Source organism: Lithobates pipiens, unplaced genomic scaffold, assembly GCF_037356315.1.
Source record: "Lithobates pipiens isolate NorthernLeopardFrog02 unplaced genomic scaffold, aLitPip1_a1.2 Scaffold_10, whole genome shotgun sequence".
Lineage (NCBI taxonomy): Eukaryota > Metazoa > Chordata > Amphibia > Anura > Ranidae > Lithobates > Lithobates pipiens.
The window spans coordinates 20,860,904-20,876,950 of NW_027507686.1; the positions used below are offsets into that span (position 1 = coordinate 20,860,904).

The 16,047-nt window shown below is 45.5% G+C and overlaps 1 protein-coding gene and 1 pseudogene across 1 annotated transcript in view; both read right to left on the reverse strand.

Annotated features, from left to right (window-relative positions):
- VPS35 (VPS35 retromer complex component) overlaps positions 1–16,047 on the reverse strand; it is a gene marked incomplete in the record, with an annotated part of 134,781 nt that overhangs the window by 43,737 nt on the left and 74,997 nt on the right. Inside the window, 1 exon segment of the mRNA XM_077452409.1 lies at positions 14,526–14,681. Coding sequence (XP_077308535.1) covers positions 14,526–14,681 — 156 coding nt within the window.
- On the reverse strand, positions 1,069–1,153 carry LOC143956056 (U2 spliceosomal RNA; annotated as a pseudogene).

Here is a 16,047-nt window from a genome sequence, read left to right on the forward strand (position 1 = left end):
CTCCTGGACTTTTTTTTTTTTTATTTATTTTTTTTGAAAAAGCCCATGGCGTGCAAAACACACCCAAAAAACTTCCACCCGGTGCATAAAAAAAAATGCACACACATAAAGAGTGAACCACTAAAAAGTGCAGACGGGTGTCTGATGTCCCCCACAAGGAAGGACCATACCCTGATCCCCCGGGGCGTTACGCACCAGACAGGGACTGAGGTACCAGACTCATCAGTGGTCTTCCAGCCGAAGCCGGAAGACCTCCTTTCCCCGGGAGGACTGCCGAAACAGAACCTCCTAGGTACTTGGTACTATGGGGGCTTCCCCGAAGGTAGGCCCCCCCAATGGAGGTTGGACCAAGCCAGAAGGCCTATGTCCGCCCTCCCAAAGACTTTCAGGATTGGTCCCATCACACGTGCAGTGACAAACGTGACAAAAAAAATAAATAAAAATTGAGGAAGGGATAGTGGAGAGGAGAGTGAAAAAGGTGGCCATTGTGCAATATAATGGCCAGGCCCTCCGGCCAGGAATCAAAAATTCCTCTGGTCCTAGCCAAAAGGCCGGGCCCTAGAGGCAGGTGTGAAAAAGCGTGTTATGGTGACGTGACCTAGGTGCCGAACATCAAAGTGCATAGCACAGTGAATATAAGGCACCCCTGGACTGCCACTCCAGGGGCACATCACCATGGGCTCTTCAAAAGAAGGATCCCTGACCCCCCAACCCAGACCAAGACAGCCCACACCCCAGCCAGAAAGGCATGAAGATCAAGGAGCTTGGTGAGACCCTTTGCCATCAGGTCACACCCTCACTCCCGTCACTCCTACCCAATTACATTCGGAAGGTACAGGCCGCCCCCCTGCTGGAACAGGAGAGCTAAACGTTCCCTCCCGAAAAACTGACTGGAGCTAAAGCTGCCACAATCCAAGCCAGAAGGCCAGGGTCCCCTCCCCTGGCGCCGACCAGTGGTTCTCCGCCCCCATCAGAAGGCTTCCCTTTCGGCTACAAACCGCTCCGGGTCACCTTTACACCAACAGGCTTTGCATAGCAACCGCCACCCCTGCTCCACCTCGCCGTAGAACAGGGACGGAAGCAAGCGCCACCTATTGGTAACTGATAAGAACAGATACTACACTTGATCTTAGCCAAAAGGCCGAGAATCTACACACTGGTCATACAGCGCTCACAGCTGCTGCCATCGTTAGTAAAGTAAATCATTCATTGGAACCAACTTGACTATTTTAAAGGTTCACTAAAAGTTAGATATTGGCTTTAAAATTATAAATTAATCTAAAAAAAAATTCTTGGGGATCAACTTGACTATTTAAAAGTTGAAAAAAAAAAAATGGATATCGGCTATAAAACTACAAAATAATATAAAATATTTTTTTGGGACCAACTTGACTATTTAAAAGTTGAAAAAAAAAAATAAAAAAAAAATAAAAAGAAAAAAAAAAAATCGGAGATTGGCTTTAATAATAATAATAATAATAATAATAATTATAATAAAAAAAAAAAAAAGAAAAAAAAAAGAAAGAGGATTTTGATATGCAGGGTTTTAAGCAAACTGAAAAATCACTGCGTTAGGCTTTACATTTACTTTAAGATTAATTTAAAAAAAATCTAGAAGAATCGCGTTTCATGTAAAAGTTTAACCAGCAGATGCTCCAATCGGCTGGGATTCTTTCTGTAATGAAGCTCCTTATTTGCATTATAAACACTCTGTGGATAAAACCATCTCTGTAGATCTTTGTGTTAATTCCAAACTCTGATTGGTTTCCTACAATGTAAACCAGTCAGGATACCAAGGAGGCCTCTTCTGCAAATGCAAAGGGATTCATTATCTCATTAATTACCTATTTAATTGGTTTGGATTGATCAAACAGCTACCGGCAGGCACCAGGCAAAGGATTTCCTGCGAAAACAAAAAAAAAAGAGCCCCTAATTCCCAACCTGCACCCGTTCTGCGCTGGAGACGGTGCTTTAATTAATTCCTGTGTTTTTGTCTCTGTTTCCATTACTGCCTGCTATGTTTTTTTGTTTTTTGTTTTATTAATTCCAGATGTTCAGCATCTGTTTCATGAAGGAGTTCCTTATCTTCCAACTGGGAAACTTTATGTACTTAACAGCCAAGGAATTCATAACAAATATAAACATCTGCCCAAGTATACCTTTCCAACCTGATTTATCAGACTCATTTAATATTTACCATACAGCAGATAACAATGAAAAATAACTTGGGATTTCTGTAGGCACTGGAAAATCAGTCTCTTGGAGTTCAGAGGGGGACATGGGAGGTCTTAGACCTTCGGGTTATAATGCCACCTGCAGGACCGGACACTGGCAAACAAAGAAAACCGTAGCCCAACCCAAAATAACTCCAACTACTAAAGCAAATGAATAAGCTATTAGAAAAAAAAAAAACATAAAAAGATAATAAAAATGTACTCACTAGTTATAAGTGGACCAAGGTTTGTCAAAAAAAAAAAAAAAACAATACAGACCTTCATAGGATCAGCATGAAGCTGCAGAGCTCAGCAGGCAAACTGAATCATAATAAAGTTCTGTATTAATTGTAAGATCCTTTTCTCCGAGTCCATTGAGGGACAGAGGTTTCATGCTTCTTGAACTAATTTGCTACACAATTGAGGCATGCGCTGGTAGTAGGAGTGGTTAAAAAAAATAAAAAATAAAAAAAAAAAACACCACAAGACGGCGCCTCCATCTAGGTGTAGCGATTTATTTAAAGGATAATAGAAAATAAAAATGCACTCACTAGTTAAAAATGGATCAAGGCTTGTCAAAAACCCATATAGACCTCCATAGGATACTGTGAGGCTGCGGAGCTCTGTAGGCATCTGGCTAGTTGTGGCAGATGACCGGAAGTGGAGCACTGTACATTGATGTGACAAGTAGCCACATCCCCTCCACTTCCGGTCATCGTCACCCTGCCGGGAGAGGTGCTGTTGGAAGCTGCAGCCATCTTGCCACTTCTGGAAGCTGCTGTTATGTTCCAGCCTGAAGCCTGACAGCTGCACTTCCATCAAGAACTCTGCCACAACTAGCCAGATGCCTACAGAGCTCCGTAGCCTCACAGTGATCCTCTGGGGATCTACAAGCCTTGATCCACTTAACTAGTGAGTGCATTTTTACTTTCTTTTATACTTTAAAAAAAAAAATGCTACACATAGATGGAGGCACCTTCTTGTGTTTTTTTTAACCACTCCTACTACCAGCCCATGCCTCAATTTTGTAGCAAAGCAGTATCAGAAGCATGATGTATCTGTCCGTCAATGGGCAGCATTGGAACCAGACGGGATACTTCACGTTTTCGCTTTCCAGGTATTCCTAATAAGGGACCCACAGGGATAGGGGACCTTTCGGGAGCCACATTTTGGGCCTGGATATACCTTGGTGCGGGATTTATTTTACCCCGCAACACCGCAGGGAGCCAACGGATACATAAGTTGCAGTACCTACTTCAGCTTGCATTTCCTGCGGAGGGACGCGTTAATACCTATGGTCGCCACTAGGGATTTGATATTGTGGTTTGGCTGCCTATGTACTAACCAATATTCCTACCTTTCACTAAGAAGTGGCTCAAACATGAGCTATTACCATATTGTATTTTCCTTTACTCTCCACCACTGATGAAAGTTTGAAAGCAAGACTGGAAACGTGTCGGGTCTTGGGATATCCAATCCTTATGAGAGCATAAGTGGTGTTATATGGTTTATTGTTTTTTTTTCTATCTGTATTGTATTGCATATTTCTACTGTACAGATGCTAGTCGTCTGCCCTTGGTTTTATTGCTTTGTATATTAATAAATATGATATTTTATACTTCCTTTGCATATGTTGGTGGTCTGTCAAAGTCCCACTTAGGGGGTACTTTTTTGTTCTACATATAGGGATGGGAGCACCACACTGCCTATGCTGACACAGTGGGAATCTTCTTTTTTTTTTATCTGTCCCTCAATGGACTCCAAGAAAATGATCTTACAATTAATACAGAACTTGATCAGGATTCAATTTGCCTGCTGAGCTCTGCAGCTTCACGGTGATCCTAGAGGTCTGTATGTACAATGCTCCACTTCCTGTCATCATCACCCAACCAAGAGAGATGTAATTTGGAGCCGCAGCCATCTTGCTACTTCTGGAAGCTGCTGTTGCTCATGTTACAGCCTGAAGCCTGACCGCTGTACTTCCATTAAGAGCTCTGCCACAACTAGCCAGATGCCTGCAGAGCTCCGCAGCCTCACAGTGATACAGTCTATATGGGTTTTTGACAAGCCTTGATCCATTTTAAACTAGTGAGTGCATTTTTATTTTCTTTTATACTTTTTTTTTTTTTTTTTTTATATAAATCGCTACATGTAGATGGAGGCACCCTCGTGTTTTGTTTTTTTAACCACTCCTACTACCAGCACATGCCTCAATTTTGTAGCAAAGCAGTACCAGAAGCATGATACCTCTTGTCCCTCAATGGACTCCAAGAAAAGGATCTTACAATTAATACAGAACTTGATTAGGATTCAATTTGTGTTCACAGGATTGGGAATATAACCGATGCTTGAGATGTGGCATGGAATTTTTTGTTTACGGTGCATTAAGCAAAATGTGGATTTGAGATTTAAAGGCACCCTATTTTTCACTTTGGTGAAGCATTAGATTGTATTGCTGCACATTAGTGTGTTGGTTCACTTAAGCCCCTTTCACACTACCGTGACCTCAAGGTCGTGCGATTTTTGCTGCAATTTCAGGGAATGTCTGTGTAACTCACATCACAGTCGGGCCAAAGTAGTGCAGGGATTACTTTGAAGTCGTACTAATATGAATGATAGTCATTGGAAATCATGGGGAAGGTCTTGTCATACGACTTTGCAGTCCCAAGTCATCATTCAATCAACATATATCCCACCCCCTTAGTGTTTAGCAATAGGACATGGAGGAGGAGGGAGGGGTGTGTCATTCACCACTGTGTATATGCCCACATGTGTGACTCTATAGTAATATGGGCTACACAGATAAGGGAAAAAAAAAAAAAGGAGGTAACTAAGAGCTTACTGTAATTGGAGCATGCTCAGTAGAGGACGACAATCTCAGCCTGCAGTAGGGACACAGAGAAGAAGATGGGAGGGGCAGCTAAAGGCAGGATCAGCCGGGTATATTTTTCTCTACACAAAAATAATGCTTGTGTGGCTTTGAGAATATGAACACTTTGTTATATAGCATGTAATGAGCGATTTTCATAGTCTGGGTTTAATGACAATTTAAAATTGATGGGTTTAGTTCTGCTTTAGATGTGTTTATAGGTCTTGGGTGCTTAAGAGAACCATGCATTATTGAAAAAAAAAAGAAAGAAAAGCAAAGCAAAATATAGACCTTGTACCAGGTTCAAGGTCTAACACAAATCCAACCGATTGGCTCGTGCTGAAATAATATTCAAACACAGAGAGAGGATAGTGCTGGATAAGTAAAAAAAATTGACGTATGCAACAGCAAAAACGTGCGATGTGATATCCTTATAAAATAATCTAAAACAATACAAAAATTCATAAAAGTCCAAAAAAAAGTTCTTCGATAAATTACTTGCGGCAAAAAAAGTGCTTGTTGTGCAATACAAATCCCAAGTGACAACACTCCGCACAAGGTAGTCAAACAGCACTCACAGGTAAGTGCTTCTCCAAATGGAGCTGAGGTCACTCATCCAACGATATTACGGGGCTAAAAGCAGTCAGTCTTGGAGATTAGGATACTCTTCTCACTTTAAATAGTTTCTCCTGAGAACCAGTGTGTATGGACACTTGCTGACTTAGACCCCTTTCACACCACACCGCCCATTGCGTCGGCGGTAAAACACCGCTATTTTTAGTGGCATTTTACTGCCGGATTTGCGGCACATTTCGGGCGATAGCGGGGCGCTTTTACCCCCGTTAGCGGCCGCGAAAGGGTTTGCTGGCGGTATTACAGCGCTGCCCCATTGATTTCAATGGGGAGCAGCGGTGGAGGAGCGGTAAACACACCGCTCCTTCACCGCTCCAAAGAAGCTGCTGGCAGGACTTTTTTCTGACATCCTGCCAGCGCACCGCTGTAGTGTGAAAGCCCTCGGGGCTTTCACTCTACACACAATGGTGCAGCTTCTTTAGGGCGGATTGATGGCGCTATTTCTAACGCTATAGCGCCTGCAAAACGCCCTGGTGTGAAAGGGGTCTTAGAAAGAGCCACAAGCAGTTTAACGCTTGAAGAAAAGAAAAAAAGTTGAATCTAATAGCTTAGCGCAATTCAGAGGATGTTATTCCAGTCTTTTAAGGTGTAAGAAGACGATGACTTTCCGGAGCCCTGATTAGATTACAAACGGCAAAGAAGCTCCTCATTCAAGTTAAAAGACTGGAATAACTTCCTCTGTATTCTGCTAAGCTGAAGTAAAACCCAATTGGAGCCAACATTTGTGTCTTCCTTTTGTGTCTTCCTGAAGAATTGAACTGCTTGTGGGTCTTTCCAAGTCAGCAAGTGCCATACTGTCCATACAGAGTGGGTCTCAGGAGACCGTAGAAGAACTAATGAAAAGAGCATCTTAATGTCCAAGACTGACTGCTTTTAGCCCCATAATCTCTGGGATATATTATTGGATGAGTGACCTCAGCTCCATTAGGGAGACGCACTTACCTGTGAGCGCCATTTGACTACCTTTGAGAAAAGGGGTGACATTTTTCCGTAGTGTTGTCACCTGGGAGCCCTGATTGGCAGATTTGTTTGGCACCCAAGGAACTATATTGCACAACAAACACTTTATTTTTATCACAACAAGCACTTTTATTGAACAACAAGCACTTTATTGAAAAACGTTTTTAGACTCTGATGAATTATTTGCATATGGTTTAGATTATTTTAGAAGGATATCACATCGCACATTTTGGTTGCCAAATACATCATTTTTTTATTTTTTTAATTTATCAAACACGATATAATTTTGGCACATTTTGGAAGGAGCGGGATTTTTGTCTTTTTTCATTGTTTATATAGTTCACCTTTATTAGCTGTAAAGCTCCTATAAAACACTTTGCGCAGGGACCTATTATTATATACAGAGAGATATTTTCATTATATTTAAAGATTCCATAAAGTGTGTGACCCCGTGGGGGGTCTAATGACCCGTACACACGATCCGAAAATCGGACGACAGATCGTCCAACTTTTTCCTATTTAACCAATTCAATACCGGGCACTTATACACCTTCCTGACAAATTCTCAGCTTTCAGCACTGTCGCACTTTGATTGACAACTGCGCGGTCATGCTACACTGTACCCACACTAAATTTTTATAATTTTGTTCCCACAAATAGAGCTTTCTTTTGGTGGTATTTGATCACCTCTGGTATTTTTTTTTTTTTTTGTATTTTATCAGAAAATAAAAGGCCACAAATTTTGAAAAAAAAAAGAAACATTTTTGGTTTCTGTTAAAAAAAACTTTGTAAATAACTAAGTTTTCTCCTTCACTGATGGGGCTGCACTGAAGGGCACTAATATGTGGCACTGATAGGTACACATAGGCGGCACTGATAGGTGGCACATAGGGGCACAGATATGCGGCATTGATAGGTGGCACAGATGGACACTGATGTACAATAATGGATGGTACTGATAGGCATCACTGATTGGCAGGCATCCATTGTGGGCACTGATTGGCATCCCTGGTGGCCATGGGTGGCATACCTGGTGGTGACTAGTGGTGGGCATCCCTGTGGTCCAGTGTGGGCATCCTCAGGGGGGAGGGGCTGCGCTGATGATCAGCACAGACCCCCCCCCTCGTCAGAAGAGCAGCCGATCGGCTCTCCTTTACTTGCGTTTGACAGACGCAAGGGAGGAAAAGCCGGTCAACGGCTCTTCCTGTTTACACCGTAATTGGACACGGCTCTTTACCTAGATCGTTGTTGCGATGTGTCAGGCTGACACTGTGATGCGTGCCCCCCCCGGAGCGCACAGCGGCTTGATATCCTGGCAACGTCATATGACATCCGGTTGGGACATCGCAACCACTTTGCCGCCATCATTTTGCTATACGACGGGCGGCAAGCCGTTAATAGTCACAAGTAGAATTTGAATAGGTTATTAAAGTCATGAAAATTCTCGTTAAACAAAAAAATAAAAAAAAATCGGAAGTGATGTCATGTGTTGTAATGCATTTGTATTGTATTTTCAGAGGACAACTGTACTGACCAAGCGAAAAACTTAAGATCTGGTATTGTAACGAGGACATTTTTCATGGTTGTCCGATCGAATATTATCGGATGAATTGGGGTGATCTGCTCTCGAAAAAAAAAAAAGATTATCGTGGGATCGCGTCAAAAGTGGTATTTTTCGTCCGATTTTTCGGATTGTGTGTACGGGCCATAAGGTTCCACAGAATTTGTCACACTGGATAGCTGTCCCTTTTTTCATAAATACATGCAGTGTTATATGCAGGATTTTTTCCAATTACAAAACAATTTTATAACAATTCAGAACATGGCCCAATCTTCCCCAGCTGGACCCCCTATTCCCCCCCCCCCCCCCCCCCCACCCCCAACTGCTGTTTTTTTTCCTCACGGTAAACGGAGGAGAGGAAGATCTGGATATGAGGGATGCAGTAAGTGCGAATACAGACTTGTGTCATTATGCGGTGCACAGGGGACACTCGTAGAAAATTGCTTCCATTCAATGAAAATGAAGTGCTGTCAGCAGCTCGTGTCCAAAAAAAGATAAACCACCGCTGGAAACGTTGCCAGTCTCGGCAGGAGAAAACGTAATCAATGCCTTCTTGCCTGGAAGACGAGCGGTGTGAACGGACTGCTGGTGACCTCGTTTAAACCAGAGTGGCAGAAGAAAGCTGAGAACTCAATCTCAGCAGGTTCTATATGGCTTTACATTTCACTGTGCAACGTCACAGGAAATAAAGGAAGGAGGTTTAAAGGGAAAAAGTATGTATTTTTTAATACTAGTAATGGCGGTGATCAGAACTTCTAGCAGGACTGCAATATTGCTGTGGACTATTGCACACTGATACTTTGCGGGAATTCCTGTGACATTAATACAGTGATCAGTGCTAAAAAATATACACTGTCACTGTACTAATGACCCTGGCTGGGAAGGAGTTAAACATCTAGGGCAATTAAAGTGTTAACTGTGTCCTGCTTTCACCAAGGGAATAGACTGAGCCTAGTGTCTGTCTTGCAGAAATACAGGAACACCCCCCCCCCCCCCCCCAATCAGAACTGAGATATGCACTGTTAACATAGGCATATCTCTGCTCTCCATGTTTTACCAGCAATCTGCGGGTGTCGGAGGACAGAGTCCTCAGGAACCACAGATCAGCTTGTGCGGTGAATCACCACAGCAGAAGCAGCCCTGCGCGCACCCTGCAGGCAGAAATGCAGAATCGCACTCGCATACACATATATATATATATATACACACATACATATACATACATATACACACACACACACACACACATATATAAATGGGGGGGCTATGTAATGTGCAGGGGTCCAGAGATAAGGTGGGGGGCTGTGCAATGTGCAGGGTCCAGAGCTGAGGTGGGGCTGTGTAATGTACAAGGGTCTAGAGCTGGGAGGGCTGTGTAATGTACAAGGGTCCAGAGATGGGGGGGGCTGTGTAATGTACAGGGGGCCAGGGCTGGGGGGGGGGGGCTGTGTAATGTACAAGGGTCTAGAGCTGGGAGGGCTGTGTAATGTACAAGGGTCCAGAGAGGGGGGCTGTGTAATGTACAGGGGTCCAGAGCTGGGGGGCTGTGTAATGTACAGGGGTTCAAAGCTGGGGGGGGCTGTGTAACGTACAGGGGTCCAGATCTGGGGGGGGGGGGGCTGTGTAACATACAGGGGTCCAGATCCGGGGGCAGCTGTGTAATGTACAATGGTCCGGAGCTGGGGGAGTGGGGGCTGTGTGTAATGTGCAGGGGTCCAGAGCTGGGGTGGGAGAGGGGATGTGTAATATGCAGGGTCCAGTCCAGAGCTGTGGGGGGGGGGGGGGGGGGGGGCGGTGGCTGTGTAATGTGCAGGGTCCAGTCCAGAGCTGTGGGGGGGGGGGGGGGGGGGTGGCTGTGTAATGTGCAGGGGTCCAGTCCAGAGCTGTGGGGGGGGGGGCTGTGTAATGTGCAGAGGTCCAGTCCAGAGCTGTGGGGGGGGCTGCGTAATGTGCAGAGGTCCAGTCCAGAGCTGTGGGGGGGGGGGGCTGTGTAATGTGCAGAGGTCCAGTCCAGAGCTGTGGGGGGGGGGCTGTGTAATGTGCAGAGGTCCAGTCCAGAGCTGTGGGGGGGGGGGCTGTGTAATGTGCAGAGGTCCAGTCCAGAGCTGTGGGGGGGGGGGCTGTGTAATGTGCAGGGTCCAGTCCAGAGCTGTGGGGGGGGGGGGTGGCTGTGTAATGTGCAGGGGTCCAGTCCAGAGCTGTGGGGGGGGGCTGTGTAATGTGCAGGGGTCCAGTCCAGAGCTGTGGGGGGGGCTGTGTAATGTGCAGAGGTCCAGTCCAGAGCTGTGGGGGGGGGGGGCTGTGTAATGTGCAGAGGTCCAGTCCAGAGCTGTGGGGGGGGGGGGGCTGTGTAATGTGCAGAGGTCCAGTCCAGAGCTGTGGGGGGGGCTGCGTAATGTGCAGAGGTCCAGTCCAGAGCTGTGGGGGGGGGGGGGGCTGTGTAATGTGCAGAGGTCCAGTCCAGAGCTGTGGGGGGGGGGCTGTGTAATGTGCAGAGGTTCCAGTCCAGAGCTGTGGGGGGGGGGCTGTGTAATGTGCAGAGGTCCAGTCCAGAGCTGTGGGGGGGGGGCTGTGTAATGTGCAGGGTCCAGTCCAGAGCTGTGGGGGGGGGGGGGTGGCTGTGTAATGTGCAGGGGTCCAGTCCAGAGCTGTGGGGGGGGGGCTGTGTAATGTGCAGGGGTCCGTCCAGAGCTGTGGGGGGGGCTGTGTAATGTGCAGAGGTCCAGTCCAGAGCTGTGGGGGGGGGGGGGCTGTGTAATGTGCAGAGGTCCAGTCCAGAGCTGTGGGGGGGGGGCTGTGTAATGTGCCAGAGGTCCAGTCCAGAGCTGTGGGGGGGGGGGGCTGTGTAATGTGCAGAGGTCCAGTCCAGAGCTGTGGGGGGGGGGGGGGGCTGTGTAATGTGCAGGGTTCCAGCGCTGTGTGGGGGGGGAACCCAGTCACCTTGCTTATTCAGGGCAAAGTGACTGAATCTCTTTAAGGGATTAAAATAGTACAAAGAACAAATGGCAGCTCAATTACTCTCTGAAAAATTGAAAACCTGAGACTGGTTCTCTGTACAGCAAAAGATTATGGCATTCTCCACTAACGCAACCTGACAAGAGGTCTGTCAAAGAAAAGAAAAGAAAAAAAAAAAAACACATCACGCCACATAGCGACATTCAGAACGACCATCTCACTCTCATCCTGACGCATCTGTGTGATCTCAGAATATCAAAGAGGATATTAAAACTGAATAGACAGGAAGGGAGAATGAGGATATTGGATGCTAAAAAAGTAATTTACTGCAAAACACAAAAAAAATTCTCTTAAGCATTGCAGACAATGAAAGCAAATATCCCAGTCCAGGATATTAGAGACAGATCTTTAACAACTGAGATCCAGCCGTCATATTTGGGTGAACATTCTTGGTAATTGCTCAGCATTCGTTGGGCTGTCACTTTGGAGGAAAAGTATAAATTGAGAGAGATAATGTATTCCTAGCAAGTATTTTGCTCAAGCATAAAATATGGTAGTTTAAAAAGGAAAGCACAGTACATTTTAAAGTGAACCCGCCCTGTCCACCGACTAACGCTAGAATTGTCCTCCAATTCCTTCCTTTAAAATGATAGCATGTTTGTTTTTGTTTCCTTTTAAAATAATAACAAAATATATCTATACTCTCCTGCTTTGGGCAACTGAATTCCTCTTTTCGGGTTCCCCACTGGCACTCCTGGCTCCTTCCCCTCTGTCCAGTGGCCCCCATGGGAAGTGGGCACGGGTGCATGCTCGCAGCTGAACCTCGCTGCTGCCATGGCCATTGACACAGACAGGGGGACTTGGCCCCACCCCCTCCTTGGCAGCAACCAATGGCTCCCGATGCCCCAGCAAAAGCCCAAAAGCGAGGGGAGAGAAGAGCTGCAGACGTGCACAGCGCTGGATCAAATGAGGGCTCAGGTAAGGGGGGGGGGGGGGGGGGTGCTGACAATTTTTTACTTTAATGCAAGGTAAAAAACGTTTAAGCTTTGCTACCACTTTACTTCAATACCGGGCACTTTCACCCCCTTCCTGCCCAGGCCATTTTTCAGCTCCGTCGCATTTTTAATTACAATTGCGCAATCATGCAACGCTGTACTATAAATTCATTTTGTAGTATTTTCTTCACACAACAGCTTTCTTTTGGTAGCATTTACAGTGCCTTGCGAAAGTATTCGGCCCCCTTGAACTTTTCAAACTTTTGCCACATTTCAGGCTTCAAACATAAAGATATAAAATTTAAATTTTTTGTGAAGAATCACCAACAAGTGGGACACAATTGTGAAGTGGAACGAAATCTATTGGATATTTTAAACTTTTTTAGCAAATAAAAAACTGAAAAGTGGTGCGTGCAAAATTATTCGGCCCCTTTACTTTCAGTGCAGCAAACTCACTCCAGAAGTTCAGCGAGGATCTCTGAATGATCCAATGTTGTCCTCAATGACTGTTGGTGATAAATAGAATCCACCTGTGTGTAATCAAGTCTCTGTATAAATGCACCTGCTCTGTGATAGTCTCAGGGTTCTGTTGAAAGTGCAGAGAGCATCATGAAGACCAAGGAACACACAGGCAGGTCCGTAATACTGTTGTGGAGAAGTTTAAAGCCGGATTTGGATACAAAAAGATTTCCCAAGCTTTAAACATCCCAAGGAGCACTGTGCAAGCGATCATTTTGAAATGGAAGGAGTATCAGACCACTGCAAATCTACCAAGACCTGGCCGTCCCTCTAAACTTTCAGCTCAGACAAGGAGAAGACTGATCAGAGATGCAGCCAAGAGGCCCATGATCACTCTGGATGAACTGCAAAGAACTACAGCGGAGGTGGGAGAGTCTGTCCATAGGACAACAATCAGTCGTACACTGCACAAATCTGGCCTTTATGGAAGAGTGGCAAGAAGAAAGCCATTTCCAAAGATATCCATAAAAAGTCTCGTCTAAAGTTTGCCACAAGCCACCTGGGAGACACACCAAACATGTGGAAGAAGGTGCTCTGGTCAGATGAAACCAAAATTGAACTTTTTGCCCACAATGCAAAACGATATGTTTGGCTTAAAAGCAACACAGCTCATCACCCTCAACACACCATCCCCACTGTCAAACATGGTGGTGGCAGCATCATGGTTTGGGCCTGCTTTTCTTCAGCAGGGACAGGGAAGATGGTTAAAATTGAGGGGAAGATGGATGCAGCCAAATACAGGACCATTCTGGATGAAAACCTGTTGGAGTCTGCAAAAGACCTGAAACTGGGACGGAGATTTATCTTCCAACAAGACAATGATCCCAAACATACAGCAAAATCTACAAAGGAATGGTTCACAAATAAACGTATCCAGGTGTTAGAATGGCCAAGACAAAGTCCAGACCTGAATCCAATCGAGAATCTGTGGAAAGAGCTGAAAACTGCTGTTCACAAACGCTCTCCATCCAACCTCACTGAGCTCGAGCTGTTTTGCAAGGAAGAATGGGCAAGAATTTCAGTCTCTCGATGTGCAAAACTGATAGAGACATACCCCAAGCGACTTGCAGCTGTAATCGCAGCAAAAGGTGGCTCTACAAAGTATTAACGCAAGGGGGCCGAATAATTTTGCACGCCCCACTTTTCATTTTTTTATTAGTTAAAAAAAGTTTCAAAAATCCAATAGATTTCGTTCCACTTCACAATTGTGTCCCACTTGTTGGTGATTCTTCATAAAAAATAAAAATTTTATATCTTTATGTTTGAAGCCTGAAATGTGGCAAAAGGTTGAAAAGTTCAAGGGGGCCGAATACTTTCGCAAGGCACTGTATCACCACTGGTTAATTTTTGGCAAAAAATAAATAAAAAAAATTACGCCCCTTTCCGAAAGTCCCCCGCTGCCTGCTGGGAAACACACAGATCCCAGAGGCAGCGGGGTCCATCCTTATTGCGCAGCGCGACTCGCGCATGCGCAGTAGGGAACCGGGAAATGAAGCCGAAAGGCTCCACTTCCTGATTCCCATACCCAAGATGGCGGCGGCAGCACCCGAGAGACGATCGAGAGATCGGCTTCGGGTGCCGACATCGCGGGCGCGCTGGAAAGGTAAGTGTCACTATTTTAAAAGTCAGCAGCTGCAGTATTTGTTGCTGCTGGCTTTTAAAAAAAAAAAAAAAAAACGCGGACTCCCGCTTTAAGTTTTTGGTTGTAACATGACAAAATGTTACAAGTTTCAAAGGGTATGAATACTTTTTCAAGGCACTGTACCAGTAACATGAAGGAGATCTTGTACAGTAAACACCAACACATTAGGTTTTCTTACCAAGTACTGTTGATCGGGATCATCAGACCGCAATAGGTGAATAAAGCGGCCCACAAGGCTCTGCTCTTCTGCAAAGTCCTCTGGGTCAGGGTCTTCAGCTGGCTGGTCTGGTTGGTCTTGTATCAGAGTCGATACCAAGTTCATAATAGCGTCCACCTATGAAGCAAGAAAGGCGATCATAAATCTATATGCTGCAGAATTTCAGTAAAGTTTTCTAAACCTTACCAAAGCCCAGGCACGATTATTGAAACCCACTTTGACTTTTTCGCAAAGTGATTGCAGAGCACTGCAACGAGCCAAAACAAAAACTGTATGACCTTTCATGCTGAGGCATCCTTGTGATTAGTATAATTTGTGGGATGCAAACAGCCAAAACAGACCAGAATGCTGAAAAATCAAGCAATGCAGACTCCAAGCATTGAATCAGTTTTGCCCCGCTTTATAAAGTATACTTCGCTGAGTGAACATCGCTTGAGAATATCAACTAGTGTGCATAGGCTGAATGATCCTCAGTGTCGTAAAACACATTTACTGTAAAGCCCATGATGTCAGGGACTGACCCCCATGGGCTGGTCAAATCACCCTAGACTCACGTGACCCCATTTGGGGTTGGACATAGCACCCTGGGCTCATGTGACCCCCCATGTGGTTGCCCTAGACTCACTTGACCCCATCTGGGGTTGGACAAAGCACCTTGGGCTCATGTGACCCCCCATGTGGTTGGTCAAAGCATCCTGGACTCTCACAACTCCCTTCTGGTTGGTCAAAGCACCCTAGTCTTGCAGGACACCCCTGTGGTTGGTCAAAGCACCCTAGACTCGCATGACACCTCTGGGGTTGGTTAACGCACCCTAGACTCGCATGACCCCCATCTATGGTTGGTCAATGCATCCTAGAGTCATGTGACCCCCATCCGGGGTTGGTTAACGCACAGAAGGGATATCACCATTCTAGGCAGGTCAGATTGGAAGGAACCTCTCCTTTAGTTTGGAAGCATATAGCTATGGAATTTGAGAAAAATTATGGACAGCCACACTCCAAAAAATAGCATTTATTCGTCAAAAGGAATCAAAAAATACATGCCACAGCAGAATGAGCAGAAGCTCTTCCGTGGCATGCATTTTTTGATTCCTTTTGACGAATAAAGGCTATTTTTTGGAGTGCGGCTGTCCAGAATGTCTCAAATTTTGGTCAACGCACCCTAGACTCCCATGACCCAAACTGGGGTTGGTCAATGCACCCTAGACTCCTGTAACCATATCTGGGGTTGGGCAACACACCCTGGGCTCATGTGTAACCCCCCCGGGTTGGTCAAAAACACCCTAGACTCACGTGACCCCCCTGTGGTTGGTCAAAGCACCCTAGACTTGCAGGACACCCCTGTGGTTGGTAAAAGCACCCTAGACTCGCATGACACCCCTGTGGTTGGTCAAAGCACCCTAGACTCGCATGACCCCATCTGGGGTTGGTCAAAACACCCTAGACTCGCATGACCCCATCTGGGGTTGGTCAAAACACCCTA